Source organism: Dysidea avara, chromosome 12, assembly GCF_963678975.1.
Source record: "Dysidea avara chromosome 12, odDysAvar1.4, whole genome shotgun sequence".
Classification (NCBI taxonomy): Eukaryota; Metazoa; Porifera; class Demospongiae; order Dictyoceratida; family Dysideidae; genus Dysidea; species Dysidea avara.
In genome coordinates, this window is record NC_089283.1 from 20,499,606 (window position 1) to 20,517,781 (window position 18,176).

At 36.6% G+C, this 18,176-nt stretch overlaps 1 protein-coding gene across 1 annotated transcript; it reads right to left on the minus strand.

Moving 5' to 3' along the window:
- Window positions 1-5,004: 5,004 nt before the first annotated feature.
- LOC136239912 (uncharacterized) lies at window positions 5,005-6,735 on the minus strand. Its single transcript, XM_066030655.1, has one exon. The coding sequence runs from the start codon at window positions 6,733-6,735 to the stop codon at window positions 5,005-5,007; it is 1,731 nt and encodes a 576-aa protein (XP_065886727.1).
- Window positions 6,736-18,176: the final 11,441 nt, after the last annotated feature.

The following is an 18,176-nucleotide window of genomic DNA, read 5'->3' on the forward strand; positions in this document are numbered from 1 at the left end:
AATTGTGTGCATGCACATGCATGGTTGTCAGAGTCTGCTGCCACAATCAGAAAAAAATATCAACACTCGTGAGACAACCTTGCTATAGTTCGGCAACTATTTCAACTGTATTATAGTTGAGAACTTGGACAAGTAGCTATAGCTAACCCAAAATTCCACTATCAAACAATGGAAAAGCCTCCCAGATTACATCATTGAAGCAGAACAATTTAATAATTACATACTCAACTTAGATTTGTTGTAACTATAACTTATTTGTTTGTTTTCCTTTCTTTTCTTTTGAGAGTTAGCTGTATGTATATAGTTGTCTTTCTAGCTATAGTAACTAATCATAATCATAAGAAGGGTAGGGAAGGGAGTAGGCATGAGACTATTATGCTCCAAAAATTGAGCATTATGCTGCTCAAAAAATCACCTATCATGCTTTTGAGAATTGCCAAAATTATGCCACCATAATCGGCTAATAATGCCAGTTTATTGCTATATCAGACCATTTTCATTGATGTTTAAGGTTCCAATAGTCTTGAATTCTTTAGCTGGTTGCTGTATTAGAGTATTTCGTTTCAATGTGACCGCGTTATTAGAGTAAATAATATTCAGTGACTGTTAATTCTATTAGAGTTTCTGACTGCTCTATTAGAGTATCTCGATTTTTAACGGAATTGTCACAGTGCAATCTGCAGATTTTCCTACTGTTAAAGCTTTATAATCACCTCAAAATGCTAGCATAATTCCTGATTCCCACGCATAGACTACCTATTATGCCCGAAATTATGCCGGCATAATCGCCGCATCCCTAGAAGGGAGTTTCAGGGAACAACCTTTGAAAATGAAGTTTCAAGATTTCAGCATGTACCTAAAATGCTAACTTTGACAGCACAAAAGTGAATGAGTAACAGCATGCATGCCGGCAGTACATGACAACAATTTATAGTATCGTAGAACTTGCATTCATCTCTCAGGAAAGGACTTGCAGTTTTTCCAGGAATAGATAACCATATAGACCTCCTGTATTTATATCATACACTTAAAGGTCACCAATCCTCAACACACTTATATCTAGCAAAAATAATGCTTTGGTTGTTTACATTCCATTTTTGTCAGTTGATTCACATTTGTGTGAAGGTACGTAACTTGATTTTCTCTCTCCCATATTATTAACTCTGGTAAATCATAGTATAGTACTTGTACAGTAAAGTTAGGTGACTAACACTTTTTACTTTGTAAACTCTTCCAGTTTAGCTGGTCAAACACTTAAGTGTGTAACACTACTCATTAGATTACACACTGATGTGACCAATCTTGCAGCACTTCGTTGGACTTTATCTATTCTAGTAGCGAACGTGTAAGAGTTAGACTGTGTTCCTAGGCCTGTTGTCGAGAGGTTGGAGGCAAGCTCCATAAAATCTAGCTCATATTACTATATTGGACTGGAAGGTCCAACACAGTCCAGGAAAACAGCATGGATTTTAGAATTTCTCTCAGTTTTAGAGAGAATTTAAATGGAGGGGCCAGGTACTCTCTATAATTATGCTATTCTTTGCTCAGTAGTGTGTAACCTACTGATTAACTAGCCAACTGAGCAAAAGCATATGTCATAGCACGTTAATCCTATCTGAAATCAGGCATAATTATAGTGAAGGGTGGCTAAGTAGAATTGTAGAAAGATGGGAACAGAAAGTGGAGACAGGAACAATCAACGCAAAATGCCTGTCATGTCAATACAGGTTTACATGTATACTACAATTTGTATATACTCTAATTGAGCAGTCAAAATGTTTACTATCTACACAACAACAGCCAAGCTATGAAAAAAAGGTCTGATTGGTTAAGTAAGTCAGCTACTCCTTGCAACCTGTAGCCTCAGGATAAAAGTCACATGGTGAGGTATGTGGCAGTTGCAGTGTGCTTGTCAGGTTGGAGTGGCTCCAGTGAATCTATTCCCATCAAACTCCCAGGTTTTCATTGCAGGACTCAGGTTCTAGTGGATAGTCATTTGCAATAAAAATAATCTTGGCTGCTTCGTTATAGCATTTTAATGCAGGTGGCTGCTCTATTAGAGTGTTTCAGTAGTTTTAGTGGAAGTTTTCAACAACAGAGCAGTGTACTGTAAAATCCTACCTTAACATGATAACCTTTATCGGGCATTTCTGTTCCAGTTGCAGAGTGTCCTTGATTTCTATGTACCCAGTAGCTAGTGAAGGCATTAATTTTCAGTTGTAATGATACACACTATAACTAAGTCTATCACATCAAACTGAGCACTAAGTTGGCCGGCTCAGAATTACTGTAAGTGCCTGATAGCTATTGTCACATGCATGCTGGCTCTTGCTACTGACTGATATATACCATGAAAATATGAGTTTAACTAGTCTTGAAGCATACAGCACAACTCACAACTGACCATTGCTTGGCATGATGTAGGTGTTTGCATGCACAAAATTAAACAGATACATTAAACAGATATAGGGAACAAGATATATTAGACTACCAAATATAATTACCATTATATTTAGGGAATAGCTATAATTTATGGTTGACTATAGGATTTTTTAAACTGATGCGTGAAAGGTGTATGTGGAGCAGGCTAAAGACCATACGCAGGGGTACAACTTTATCAATACTGTACATCAGTGTCTTTTGAAGAAGTTGGGTGCAGCATGTTCCAGCAAATATTTCAGACTTTATAATCTATATTTTCACCATGTTGTTGGAAGTAAATATGATTGTTAGTATTTGTTACATTGCTCAACACATGTAATAATTAACTCTGGGTGGTCATGTGACTACCATATATGGGTGAATGATACTTCAGTAGGTTCTAATATACTATTGTGAAGCAGTACTAATCATTGTTAATGTTTAACTAAACCTAGTCAAGAACAGTTAATGAGACACACATAGCTACATTGATACTATAACCACATTATCATGTATCAGTTACATAGTTGTTGTTTGGTCCTTGCTGGCAGCTGATGTCATGCACGTTTATAGTTGTTAAACCGTATCTCAGACTGGGTACAGTGGAATAGCTGGAATGGAACAGTGTGCTAGACAACAGTATACAACTGCAAGCAGCAATTCAGCCATTTCAGTTTTTTATTGCTGATGGAGTTAACCCAATGATTGTAGAATTTTATGGTGAACACAGCAACACAAATTTTTTATCATCACAAAAATCAAGTAGTCAATCAGCTACTAAATTAACTGAGTTGTCTGAATTGCAGGTAGCTAAAAATTACTCAGAAATTTGGGCTATATAACTAATTAGCCTTCACTTTTACAGTAAAGTAAACCCTTAAAAGATCACCTCCTATAATGAATATAAAACCAATGATACCATCTTGTAAATGACCATCCATGCATTACACCTGCATGTAAAAATGTATATCTTGTATTTCATATGATTTCACTCTGGTAAACTTTAAATGAGAAGCTGTGATGCTTCGTATATTCAGTGAAATACCTATGAAATTGGATGGTAGATACTCATCTCGGTAATGGTAACTGGAGCACATCATGGGATACACTGAACAAGTTGACCCAGTAACTACATTGTATGACAAATAATTATGTTGCATACCGAAGGATGTTCATCAAATTTTAGCTTGTTTATGACATGCTGGTGGAAGGAGTCATGCAGACAGCAAAGTGGGATCAGTCATTCATCACCTCAATACAAGTGTATAGTCAGGAAGTTTCAGATAATCGGCACAGACATCTAGAAGAAGTCACCTTGTAGAGTGTTCAGTTACAAAGAAACCACAATGGAGATTTCTGTAATCAATATATGTATTATATATATAATTTGTACATTTACTGATAAAATATTTAAAGTACATCTACTTCATCTTTTCTTCTTCCTGTGGTAAAAAAAAAGATAGGTTAAAAAAGTCCCAAATAGGCCGGCTTTGGGGTATACAAAAAGAAATGAAATCTAATCCAAAACAGCCAAGCTGTAAAAAAAAGTGTGCGGCCCTCAAAAAGGCTATGGTGAAAAAAGATGTGAAATCCAAGGTGGCGGCCAAGAAATGGCTGTGATGGTAGGTTAATGGTAAAAATTTTAATAACAAAAATTCAGGTGAATTTTTGTGCCAAGCTTTTGAGGGCCACACACTTTTTTACAGCTTGGATGTTTTGGATTAGATATAATTATGTTAGGTATAATGTAGGCTGCTTAATTGTGCTTGCTTCTGGTACAGTATCAGATGCAGACTAAAGGGTTAAGGGACAGAGAAAATTTGACATTTGAAGCATACTACAGACATGGACTGGGGGTCTTGGGGCATGCCCCCAGGAAGACTTTCAGATTTTAACACTCTGTTATACAATTTTGGACTATTTTTTACTGTGTTGGCACAGGTAAATAAAGTTGCTAGCTAGCTACTTACAGTTCTTAAGAAAATCCAAAATGTGGCTGTTCTATTAGAGTGGTTGACTGCTCTATTAGAGTATTTCGATCTGGACTTTTGTACCATTGCAAATCACTGTAAAATATTATTTTGATTACTTGAATACACTTGACCAGTTTCTGGAAACCTCAGAAACCCCCCTAGATCCGCCCCTGATGATAAGTTATCAAATTGTATGAAGTCGTAGTAGTAAATTGCTAGTATGTATTTGAGTATAAAATAGTCCCTAGAATTTACTTTCCCCTGCTGTTATAAACAGAATAATACTGTTTTGAGCTGATGAAATTGCTACACCACCATATATCACGAATACGGTAAAAATTATTATATCATGATAATCGATATAATCGGTATATTTCGCATCACTACTGATTATAGAGCAAATGAAAATTGCAATACTGCAAACAGCAATATGTATAGGGGTAAAGTGTGCATAAAATATGTTAATTAATTACTACATACACATTTAATATCAAATGTATAGCTTCAACCTAACTATGTGTAAAGTACAATACTGAAATGGTTTAGTATGTAACAAATAATAATAATAAGTCGCCAATTAGGTGCGAAAACAGTTTCTATATGAATGATTTTACTCTTGTTTAAGAATCTCTCTGGCACGATTGAGCTTCTTAGTTACTTCTGGATTACCCTGTTTATCAGGATGATTGACCAATACTAAGGCTTTGAAGGCTTTGTCTACTTCATCTATGCCAAACATGGAACTCGGGTCCAATTCTAACATTTTGCAAGCCCAGTCTCTTTGTGCTTCTGGATCAGCTTTTGGTGACCACGGCTCATTGAGAGTTGTTCTTACAACATCTAGCTTTTTCTTAATTTCTTCCTCTGTTTTAGTTAAATTGGCGATGTCCTCTTGATTATCACTTGCTTCTTTCCTTTGCTGAATAGTAAACAAGTGTGTTTCTAGGATCTTTGCATAGTTTTTATTCAAACCCAGCTTATGGAATTCTTCCATTATCAGCAAAAGGTTATGAGACAGGGTTTTTTTTTCTTCTTCAGATGTACTTATTTGTGATTCAATTTTACTTTTAGCCATTGCAGCCATTTTATCAGTAGAGTCAGCCTCTTCAAACCTTTTCTTCATTTCATCATTTATCAATGGTACACTCTTGGTTTCTTTTACCATCTTAACTTCATTGTGATGATGAGATCGATAGTCATGTCCACAAGTCTTGCAGGTTTTTCCACCAACTCCTGCACAATGCTTGAAAGTTTCTGGATCAAAACTTTTTGTAAGGCCACAACCTTCATGGCATACTATGTAGCAACCAGGTGCACCACACAAGGTGTTGTGGTGAAGTGTTGATACTCTGTTCCATCTTGTAACTGTTGTGTATGTTTGGAAATCTTTGTTCAGCTTTTTTGTACGCTGGGCTGCTTCTATTTTTTCTTGGGCTTTCTTCAATTCCTGCGAAAGCTCAACCTGAGAATCGTAAGCTGCTTTTATATCCAACACCTGGCATTCGATTTGTTGTTTTTTCTCATATAGTGTTGTAAAGTGGTGAGTGTGCACAGCCTTAAAGTCTTTTATTGCTTCGTGTATTTTGCTCAGCTCTCTATAAGCTCTATCAAACCCTTCCTTTAAAGCTTCAACAATCAGTTTATTTGCAATTTTACCTTGCTTTGCTTTAGCCTTTTCAAATTGGCAGTAGGGATTTTCTATCATAAAGCATTTTTCTATTTCTTTTCCAAAATATTCTTTTAAGGATTCGGCATCAAAATTTAAATCAAGTGCACTCGAGGTGTTAGTGAAAACAATGATCACATTATCTAGAACATTTCTAGGTAAGATTGCGGTTATTTCTGCAAGGACATACTGGAGAGTGGTAGTCATACGAGCAAGTCGACCATTTATAACAAGGCATACGCAATTAACGTGATCAATTTCTTTAAGCGCATCAACAATTGTCTTCACATTCTTTATATCCTGGTCCATTCCTCGGGTATCACCAAATCCTGGAGTATCAATGATGCCAATTTCAAGATCGTTTAGGGTAATGCTGTACAATGTTGCTCCGCTTGTTTTACTTTCCGCTGCCTTGGAGTGAGCATTTTCCATCTCGATGTCACTAAAATTGTCAAAGTTTTCTAGCGCTGGCTCAAACCCCAATTTTTTGACCATGTCAGAATTACAGAGTAAGTTGAGAAATGATGTTTTTCCAGATCCTGTTTCTCCAATTAGTAAAAGTTTGTATGGAACAGTAGTCACTTTTTTGTTGGAGAAGGCACCCTTGATTGTAGTGAAGGCTGATACTCCAAATCTGTAAGCACCCTTGAAGCCTTTAGCAACAGCAGCAGCCATGATAGTGTCTTGATTTACTAGCAAAGCTGAGAAAGTATTTTTACTGGAAAGACTATTTTACTGTACATATGTACTGTATTACCCATCCTTTTATAGCCAGTACTTGATGTAAATATCCTGTAATGATGTAAATATCCTGTAATGATGTAAAATTCAAACTTGAAATTTCTAATTTTTCCTTATACTTGTGGCTCTAAGTTTCTTCCTGTGGGGGCATGAGTAGAAGATGGTACACATTTAATTATTCAATAGATTATCGTCTCCTATGTATCACAAACTACAGAGAGATGTGTAGTATGCACTCAAGTGCACAGGTGTTGCGTAGGTGTACTATTGCCTATTGTTATTTATCTATTCTTGCTTTATCTCACCTATTAAGGCAGCGTATTAATTGATTCAGGTATATGGCTACATCTTTGTTATATTTACATATCAAAAAAGTTGTATATGATCTTCAGTTTTAGAAAGCAATAGCTGCATTATAATTTGCTGTAAAAATTGCTTCCATTATATTCCAGTAGCACCCTAGCTATGCTTACTACCAGGTCACAAGTGTTTACAGTTTCTTCCTATCTAAGCCTAATCAAATGCCCATAGAAAGATTTGTACAACACATTTTATAAAAGTATAATGTATAACTGTCTTGCAGTTAGGTATACTTCTATCCCACTTAATATATCAAAGTAAAAAACAGTTGGAGTATATGGTAGCTAAACCCTGGGAATGGTAGTTAAATCCCAATACATATATGGAAGATCACATATATTATAAATTGAAGCCTTAAACATGTGAAACTACAAACTCAGCAAAATAAAACCCCAGCCTCCCACACATTAGATCACTCAAAAGTCGTGTGATCAAATGCGTGGGCAGCTGGGAACAAGACTAAGTATAACAAGATTAGCAAAAATTGAAGCCATACATAACTATTACATGCTTGTCTAGCCTTATTAACATGTTGTTTGTGAACTTTACTGCTTCTAAGTGTGAGATAAGCCACTTAAACCCCCACCTGCACTTGTAGGATATCTAGTTATCAACACTATAGCCTTCTACTTCCCCTCGGCCTCAGGTTGATAACTACTTGTGGTGGGATTTAACTGTGACATAATATACACTGTATATTTAGGGATCATGGAGTTTTGCAGCTTTTGCTCTTTCTCACAAAAAATATTTAGCTCAGAATGTCTTCATGGTGTTTTGGCAGTATTGGTTAGGTATAACCAAGCCCAAAACTGTTTTGAACTATGACCTATATACGTATATAAAATGATTCAATAAGTTACTGCATGATTTTGTACTGACAGATGGTTCAGATTAAAGTAACTTGATAATGGCAAAACTACAGACTTGATTTCTGTAACTGTTCAACATTACTTCAGCCTGACAGGTCACTTTTGGCATATCACATGCAATACTAACATTTAATACATGCTTTGTGATAGGGGAGCACCAATACATTAATTGGCTTGTCAGTTAAGAGTTTATTGGTCAGTATTTGCTTATACTGTTATTGGATAAATGGTTTCCCATTCCCAATATAGCCAATATTGATCACATGGTGAAATATAGTTTCCCATATGTATTCTCTCAACAGGCAGAAGAAGAAACATACTAACAAACTTATGTTGATAAAGTATAAAATCATTATCTGTACTTATGGTTAGTTTTAAGTTTACTAATAAAATGTCTACCAGTATCTTAGTTTATACTTCTATTTAAAGCCATACAATGATCGCATGAGCTACTAATTGCCAGACTGTTATCCACTCCCTTTAATATTATTGGCTGTCTCTGGGGATGTTTGTGGTGAGAGGATGAGGAGACTAACCCCAGAGAAGCAGCAATACTACTGAATAGCATCATAATCAACAACATAATATTATTTCATAAATATCTTATAAATTCGTCATTAAATTTAATAATGTGCATTATAAATGTTGATATCAGCTATCAGCATCATCTCTTATCTGCTATATTTTACTAGTTGTTGGTATATCAACAAAAGTCCTGTGTTGCACCCCTCTACTTCCTGTGTCTTTCTTTGCATGCGTTTTGTTGACAGTGAAAAGTGCCAATTTTAGTAGTGACATGTTATAATTGTACTATACATTGTGGCTGGTTTGATTGCAGAGTTCCTTCTTGTAGCTAGCATTCTTCATTTGTAATGCTGTGTAACAAGCTGAACATAACTGCATGAAAATGCAGTCTTCAAGGTTTGGACTTAAAAAAAATTTTTTTCCTTATTCCTTTTTTCACCTATTGAAAAGAGAATGGCTCCAAGTTTATTACTTTTATCTGAACCCAACTGTCAAGTTTCCTCGTACTTGTAGCTCTGCAGTGATGTACCTGTCTTAAGAAATAGAGGAAAATTTTAAAAACCAAAATTATGTTCAAATTTAAGTTTTCTTATATTTGTAGGCTCCAATGGATTTTTCCCTTGGGAGAAATCAGGAAGTTGGAGGGTGACCAAATGAAAGTGTATAATGATGGCTATATAGCTACAAGTATCCAAGTTCACAACTCTTTAAAGCAGTTAAAACAGCTGCCAGACTAATTGTTACAATTTTTTGATTAGGTGAAGCCAGATCGGGAGTTTGATGCATCAGCATTGTTGCTACAGGCCACTCTTAAAACAAGAAATATTTTAAATCAGGCATTTTAAGAGTAGCTAATCCAAGGACGTTTTTGCTGGTTGTGCAAAGAGCATGGTAAGGCTGTGTATACATCTTTAACATTGGAAATGTTTACATATTAGACTGTCTGAGATTGAATCTGAAGGCATTTTTGACAGTTTTGTGTGGCATTTTAAAATCACTATACAGTATAGATGTCATGTCACTCAAAAATTTAGGGGTGAGTGTGAGATTGTATAGTAGGGGCGGGGAAGTTCCCCCTAACAGTCCCTCTGCTTGTAGCTCTAAGGTGAATTTTTTTGTACATTGTGGCTCAGTAATTGACAATTTGGGTGCATGTTCAGATGAAAGCAATAAAGGAACCATTCTCTCTTTCAATGCAGTATACGTTCACCTGTCATTCAAAAGTGAACAACAAGAAAAAAGGAATAAGGAAAAATTAAAGAATTTAAGCTGTATAGCTCTACGGTGATGTTTCTTTTTGTATGGTATGAGTAGGATATGATAGTTTACATTTAGATAAGTAATGGAGCAAACTTAACTATCATTTCCTATTAGCTATACACTGACTGTACAGTGTATGTAGTATGCACTCAAGTGGGCAGGTGTTGTGCCGGTGTACTATTGCCTATTATTTTCCCCTTTTCACCTACATATTATCCCAGCATAATTTTAAGGCTGCATCTTAACTATATACATATCAAAAGAGTGTGTAGCATCATTGTAAGATCTTCAGTTATACACAGTAAGAGCTGCACTAATTTTCCATGTGCATGATTAACTATTAAAACTGCTTCAATTCCAGGAGTACCTTAGCTGTACCCCCCAAACCCCTTACTACTGGGTTACGATTGCTACACTATATTTCTATCCAATGCCCCACAAGAAGATCAACTATAGCTAATTGTATTGCCTTGGATTACAGTCTGTCTCATATAAACGCCTGATCTCATTTAGTTGCAGGGTTTATAACATCATAACTCCAGTTTTAAGTATTCATAGCTCTAATAGACATCACTTAGCATCAACAGAAACCTTTGTTATAACAACAGAAGCCTTTTGTAGCTGATTAACCTCCAATTAGTGGTGATTTTGGACGAATGATAAATGTTTTAAAGAAATAAATTCCCCGGCGCTGTGTATAACTTGTACTATGTACAACTAACTACTGGCTAGTTGTACGTGATACAAATTATCGTACAGAGAGTTTTGCATTTCTCACAAAAACATTGACCAAATACCGAGCCAGCCTCACAATTCCCTCATGGTGTATATACAGTATTGGTTAGCTACAGATAACCAAGCCAAAAAGTGCTTCCTAAAAAGCTTTCAATACAGCACTGCCCAAATACAATGTTACTGTGTACGGCTAATTATAAAGTGAACTCACTCAGAAAGAACATGGAAGCCATTTTGTTTGCAAGTCTTCATCCTTCCAGTCAAAAGATGAAGACTCATAATTGAAATGGCTGCCATGCCCCCTTTTGGTTTGAGTGTTAACAACGTGCAATTGTTACCTGCGTTGTTGCCTTTGGGCAGTACTGTAGGTTGCTACAATTTTTTCAGTGGAATTTTGTACTGACTGACTGACAGCCTGATGCTTTCAGATAATTGTTACTTGATAACAGCCAAGGTTATAGGCTTGATTTTTTCTACTGTTCACATCACTCCAGCCTTACAGGTGCCTTTGACGTACCGCAGTACATATAATGCATGCTTCATGGTTTGTGTCCCATTTATCTTTGCTGAATGCAGTGAAAGCGGGTGCAAATTCTGGTAGTGCCATATGATAACTTCCACATGTTTTTAATGGGATTGTTCAAGTTTTTCAACGGTGGATGGATTGATTGCAGAGTACCTTCTTGTAGTGCTCTTCATGTGTAATCCTGTGTAGCAGGCTGAACATAAGTGTAATAACCATTTCAGATACTAGATTAGATGAAGCAATAAATTTGGCACCATTCATTCTTCTTTAATGCTCTATGCATTCACCTGTCATAATAATGTTACAAAAAAGTTAACAACCAAGAGTGAGGAAAGGTTAAAAGTTTATAATTCCTATTTTTCCTTTCTTCCTGTTGGGTCATGAGTAGAAGATGATAGTTCACATTTAGTTATTGAATGGAAATTATTATTTCCTACATATGAGATATATGTACACCAAAAGAATGTGTAGTATGAACACAAGTGCACAGATGACACACACACAAATGCACTAGCCATGGCATTACCTCTTTTTCTTTATCTTACCTATTCAATTCTAACATTTTGTAAGCCTATAGTCTTTTTGTACTTCTGGATCAGCCTTTGGTGCCCATGATCATTGGGGGTTGTTTTCACCTTTTTCTTAATTCCTCCTCTGTTTCAGTTAAGTTGGCTATGTCAGAGAGCAAGAGCTGCATTTTAAATGCATAGGTCGCTGTCAAACACTAACTATTTTTTAACAATGAAAATTTATCAGCTGTCCACACTATACAAATTGTACTGAATTACTGTATGTATCTACATAGTTGTTGGATACAGTTTCTTGGACATATCTATACATGCACAATACAGTGGTCCTTACCTTCCTTAGACTGCCTCAACTCCAGCTCCACCTCCACCATCAGCTCATACTTCTTAATCTGCTCCTATAGATTCTGTTATTTGGAACAGATCATGAACAATAACCAGAAACACTATACGTACATGTAATACTATGTAGGTATTGTATAAGTGGTAAAAACTGTAGTAGACAAACTAACAAGGTCAACTGTTTAAACTGGCCATTGAAGAGTCTCCAAATACACTGTATAATTTGCAAGTACATGCTATTGCAGTTAATAAGGTCAGGAGATGTTGGCCCAAAAGAATAAGCCTTGATCATTAATAAGGGCACATTTGGGACTGAAAAATACAGACACCGTATTGAGGATCAAGTCTTATTAATGACACCATAACTTTGTTTATGAGGCGGTCTAGCTTATTAATGGAAGTGATGGAACATGGCCAAGGTAGTCTGATTATTATTTTATTTTTATTTTATTTTCCAAAAATGTGTAGCCTCAGTTTGAGGATTAACGCACATATGAAACATGCATACAAAATGTTTTACAATATGATTGATTATGGGATTACTGATTGGTAGGGGAAAGTAATAATAATTTCAGTTGGTACTTAAAATTTTGTAATGATTGTTGTTGGATTAGGTCAGGTGGGAGTGAATTCCACAGTCTAATTGATCTAGGGAAGAATGAATTACTGTACTGATTGGTCCTTGCATAGATATGATGAAGTCTTTGATCATGTCCTCTGGTGTTAGAAGTGACAGGGATTAAATCAACTGGGGATATATCAATGAGATTGTGAACAATTTTGTAGAGGAGGGTGATACTAGATACTTGTCTGCGGTGTTCTAAGCTGGGAATGTTAAGGTCAATGAGCATGTTAGTTACGCTGCTGAAACGCGAGAAGTCAGCCATAATGAATCTGGCAGATTGCCTCTGTACTCGTTCAAGCCTATCAATGTCTCTTCTTATGTGAGGGGACCAGACAGGATTGGCGTATTCTAAGATTGGTCTTATCATGGCATTATAACATTTCAATTTGATTTGAGTTGGGCAGGACTTAAGATTTCTCTGTAGGAATGCTTTGACTGATAGAGCTTTGGATGTGATGTTAGTAATGTGTGTGGACCAAGACAAGTCATTGGTGATTGTAACTCCTAAATATTTAGTAGATGAAACTTCTTGGATAGAGATGTCATTAATGGTGTAGTTGTATGTGATCGGATTGTGTTTACGAGTGATTCTCATGCATACACTTTTATCAGGATTAAAAAACATACCAGATCTAGTGCCCCATTGTGATAAGGAGTTGAGATCATTTTGAAGTGATAAACAGTCGGATGTAGAGTGAATAACAGTATAAAGTATGGTATCGTCAGCATACAGACCAATGTTGGCATTGATTGATAATGGGAGGTCATTAATATAACATAAAAATAATAGAGGGGCTAAGATTGTTCCTTGGGGGACACCCGAGTTAGCTGCATGTGACTCACTGGTTGAACCGTCAAGAGTTACTTGTTGATGCCTACCGATGAGGAAGTTTTGTAGCCATGTTAGTAGTTCCCCTCTAATACCATAGTAGGATAATTTGTTACATAAACGGTGATGGGGGACTTTATAAAATGCCTTAGATAGATCTAGAAAAATGATGTCAATTTGAAATCCAGAGTCAAGAGATTTAGAAATGTTGTTTACGGTAGTAATAAGTTGTGATTCACATGATCTTCTAGGTCGGAAACCATGTTGTTGGTCGCAGAGGATATTTATTGATTCTAGGTGAGAGAAGAGATGAGTGTGAATTAGGCGCTCCATGATCTTGCAGCTGATACTGGTTAGCGATATTGGTCTGTAATTGGATGCAAGTGTTTTGTCTCCTTTTTTGAATACAGGTACAATATTAGCACTTTTCCAGTCCATGGGAAGTTCTCCTTGATGAAGTGATGAATTGATGATCAGAGGTAGCTGCAAAGTGTGTATACTCACTATCCGTTTGCCTCTTAAAGACCTAACTAGACCACTCCATTATAATGACCATATCGAGTACGTCTCGAAACATAGCTAAGGTATACAATTAGGTTTAACACACAGATACATAGCTAAGGTGTACTCATTAATAAGACCATCTCTTTATAGTGACCAAGCCAAGTAGGTCCCAAATGGAACTTTATGATCTCAACAATAAACTCATCTACAATAGCGGCCATATTTTTGGTCTCAAATGTGGTCCTATTAATGAGGTTTCGGCATATATTCAACACACTTGATATTGTGATGATGGTATTCTGTGACAGTTGTAGAAACAAAAATTCTTAACTTAGGATATCTACAAACTCAGGCACACAAAACATTTGTGTATATAAAATTAATCCAGGCCATCCATAACTGACAAGCTTAATGTGATGAGTTTACAAGCAGACAAGTTAAAGAACATCTAGTTAAGAATACACCCTAACATTTCTATACCGTACCATACACAACTGTCCCACACAAAAACTGACATTTCAAGTTGAAGAACCACACAAAATTAGCTAGAAATATGTAGTATATACATTTTATACAGCAACCTCACTGTCAAGAATGGTTTTTCCTCATACTCTTACCATTTTTGCAAGTGAACAGTAGGTAGCCATTAAGACTCAAAAGCATAAAGATTTTCAGCACCACAAACTGTCTGTAGTTCAACTTTCCTTCACGTACATACAGTATCAAGACACACAGTAGTGTGTTGTGCGGCCCAAGAAGCCGGCGCGTAACACCCGTGAGTATATTGATAGGAAGAAAGAAAACGTAATTTTCGCACCTCCGTAGCTCTGTGCTTCCTTGATGAAACAAGACGATTTTTGCTGTGGACATTCCCTCCAAATACAGCACTCCATATTCCAAATTTGAGCGAAATCGCTTCACGCGTTCCCGAGATATGTGACTTCAAAAATTGGCTCAGTTTCTTCGTTTTTTTTCTTCTTCTTATTTTTTTTTCTTGTTGCACACTTACAAAAACTGCTATAAAACGCGAATGCCTTATCCGATTGTCTTGAAATTTGGCACACAGAAGGGGGATATACAGGCGCATCTCGGTACCAACTTTGGCTGGAATACAATAAACAGGCAAAGAGTTATGAGTGATTATTCACGAAAACTAACACCAATATGTTGTCACGCCTACAGGGTAAACTGCGTAAGGGAAGAAGCTGAAAATCTGTGGGTAAATAGGTTAACTATTGAACCTCAAACCTTTTGTGGTTTGAAAGAAATGGAGCTAAAAAAACAGGAAGATACAACGAAAAAACCAACAATGTGTAAGAATTACGCAATCGAGATTAGCTAATAAAAAAAATGACTGCTTGTCACGCCTACCAGATAAACCGCTTGGGATAATGCTTTGAAAATCGTTGTACAGATGGAGTAATCATATTAGAAAGGCTCATCAATGGTGTAGAAGAATCAGACTTAAAGCCACGGAGTTATAACACGAAATCCAACTTGGTGCAGCAAGTGCGAGATCGAGATACTCTAATAGAGCAGTCACCCTGAAGAGAATTCAAGAGATCAGCTAGAAACAAGAAACCTGTATAGAGATCAGCTACACACAAGTCACCCTGTAGAGAGATCAGCTAGAAGAAGTTACCTTGTAGGGAGTTTATGCAACTATGGAAAGAGATAGTTCAGCTAGAAGAAATCACCTTGTAGAGTTCAGCTACAAAGAAACCACCATGTAGAGAGTTCAGCTACAAACAAATCGCCCTGTGGAGAGATCAATAGAAGAAGTTACCTTGCAGAGAGTTCAGCTACAAAGAAACCATCATGTAGAGAGTTCAGCTACAAACAAATCTCCCTGTAGAGAGATTACCTAGAAGAAGTTACCTTGTAGAGAGTTCAGCTACAAAGAAACCATTTTGTAAAGAGCTCAGCCGCAAACAAATCACCTGTACAGAAGTCAGTTACGAACAAATCACCATGTAGAGAGATCAGCTAGAAGAAGTTACCTTGTAGATAGCTCAGCTACAAACAGATCTCCCTGTAGAGAGATCAGCTAGAAGAAATTACCTTGTAGAGAGTTCAGCTACAAAGAAACCATTTTGTAAAGAGCTCAGCTGCAAACAAATCACCTGTACAGAATTCAGCTACAAACAAATCACCTTGTAGAGAGATCAGTTAGAAGAAGTTACCTTGTAGAGAGTTCAGCTACAAAGAAACCATTCTGTAAAGAGCTCAGCTGCAAACAAATCACCTGTACAGAAGTCAGCTACGAAAAAATCACCCTGTAGAGAGATCAGCTAGAAGAAGTTACCTTGTAGATAGTTCAGCTACAAACAGATCTCCCTGTAGAGAGATCAGCTAGAAGAAATTACTTTGTAGAGAGTTCAGCTACACAAAGAAATCACCATGTAGAGAGTTCAGCTGCAAAGAAATCATCCTGTAGAAAATTCAGCCACAAACAAATTGCCCTGTAGAAAGATCAGTTAGAAGAAGTTACCTTTTAGAGAGTTCAGCTACAAAGAAACCATTCTGTAAAGAGCTCAGCTGCAAACAAATCACCTGTACAGAATTCAGTTACAAACAAACCACCCTGTAGAGAGATCAGCTAGAAGAAGTTACCTTGTAGATCGTTCAGCTACAAACAAATCACCCTGTAGAGAGATCAACTAGAAGAAGTTACCTTGTAGAGAGTTCAGCTACAAAGAAACCACCATGTAGAGAGTTCAGCTGCAAAGAAATCACCCTGTATAAAATTCTGCCACAAACAAATTGCCCTGTAGAAAGATCAGTTAGAAGAAGTTACCTTGTAGAGAGTTCAGCTACAAAGAAACCATTCTGTAAAGAGCTCAGCTGCAAACAAATCACCTGTACAGAAGTCAGCTACGAACAAATCACCCTGTAGATAGATCAGCTAGAAGAAGTTACCTTGTAGAGAGTTCAGCTACAAAGAAACCACCATGTAGAGAGTTCAGCTGCAAAGAAATCACCCTGTATAAAATTCTGCCACAAACAAATTGCCCTATATATAGAAAGATCAGTTAGAAGAAGTTACCTTGTAGAGAGTTCAGCTACAAAGAAATCATTCTGTAAAGAGCTCAGCTGCAAACAAATCGCCTGTACAGAATTCAGCTACAAACAAATCACCCTGTAGAGAGATCAGCTAGAAGAAGTTACCTTGTAGATAGTTCAGCTACAAACAATTCACCCTGTAGAGAGAGCATCTAGAAGAAGTCACCTTGTAGAGTGTTCAGTTACAAAGAAACCACCATGGAGATTTCTGTAATCAATATCTAATCCAAAACAGCCAAGCTGTAAAAAAAGTGTGCGGCCCTGAGAAAGGCTATGGTGAAAAAAGATGTGAAATCCAAGGTGGCGGCCAAGAAATAGCTGTGATGGTAGGTTAATGGTAAAAATTTTAATAATGACAATTCAGGTAAATTTTGTGAAGCGGCACAAAAATTCACCTGAATTGTCGTTATTAAAATTTTTACCATTAACCTACCATCACAGCTATTTCTTGGCCGCCACCTTGGATTTCACATCTTTTTTTACCATAGCCTTTCTGAGGGCCGCACACTTTTTTTACAGCTTGGCTCTTTTGGATTAGATTTCATTTCTTTTTGTATTTGTATACCCCAAAGCCGGCCTATGGCCAGCTTTGGGACTTTTTTAACCTATGTTTTTTTTCTTTACTACAGGTATATGTATTATATATAATTTGTACATTTACTGATAAAATATTTAAAGTACATCTACTTCATCTTTTCTTCTTCCTGTGGTAAAAAAATAGATAGGTTAAAAAAGTCCCAAAGCCGGCCTATTATACAAATACAAAAAAAATGAAATCTAATCCAAAACAGCCAAGCTGTAAAAAAGTGTGTGGCCCTCAAAAAGGCTATGGTGAAAAAAGATGTGAAATCCAAGCAATACCAGAAATTTGAGGTCATGGGCCTACTAATTAAAAATTAAATTGACATACAGTGTTGATTGGCAATACATCTCAAATAGCGATGTACAATGTCCGCTCTGTAGTGAAGGTAATGAAATATGTATAAATAGAGGCTAAATGACCCATTTGGTAGGATTGAAGTCCGTCTACATGTGGCAATACAGACTATGGTTCAGTAGGCCAAATGTATGGGTTTAACATACAATAAACTCACTCACCCTACGAAGTAGGTTGAATCTGTATGTAACCAATCATTTTCACCTTATTATTAACGCTAGGGACCCGCCGATTATGCTAGCATAATAATGAGCATAATAGGTGCCTGAAAGC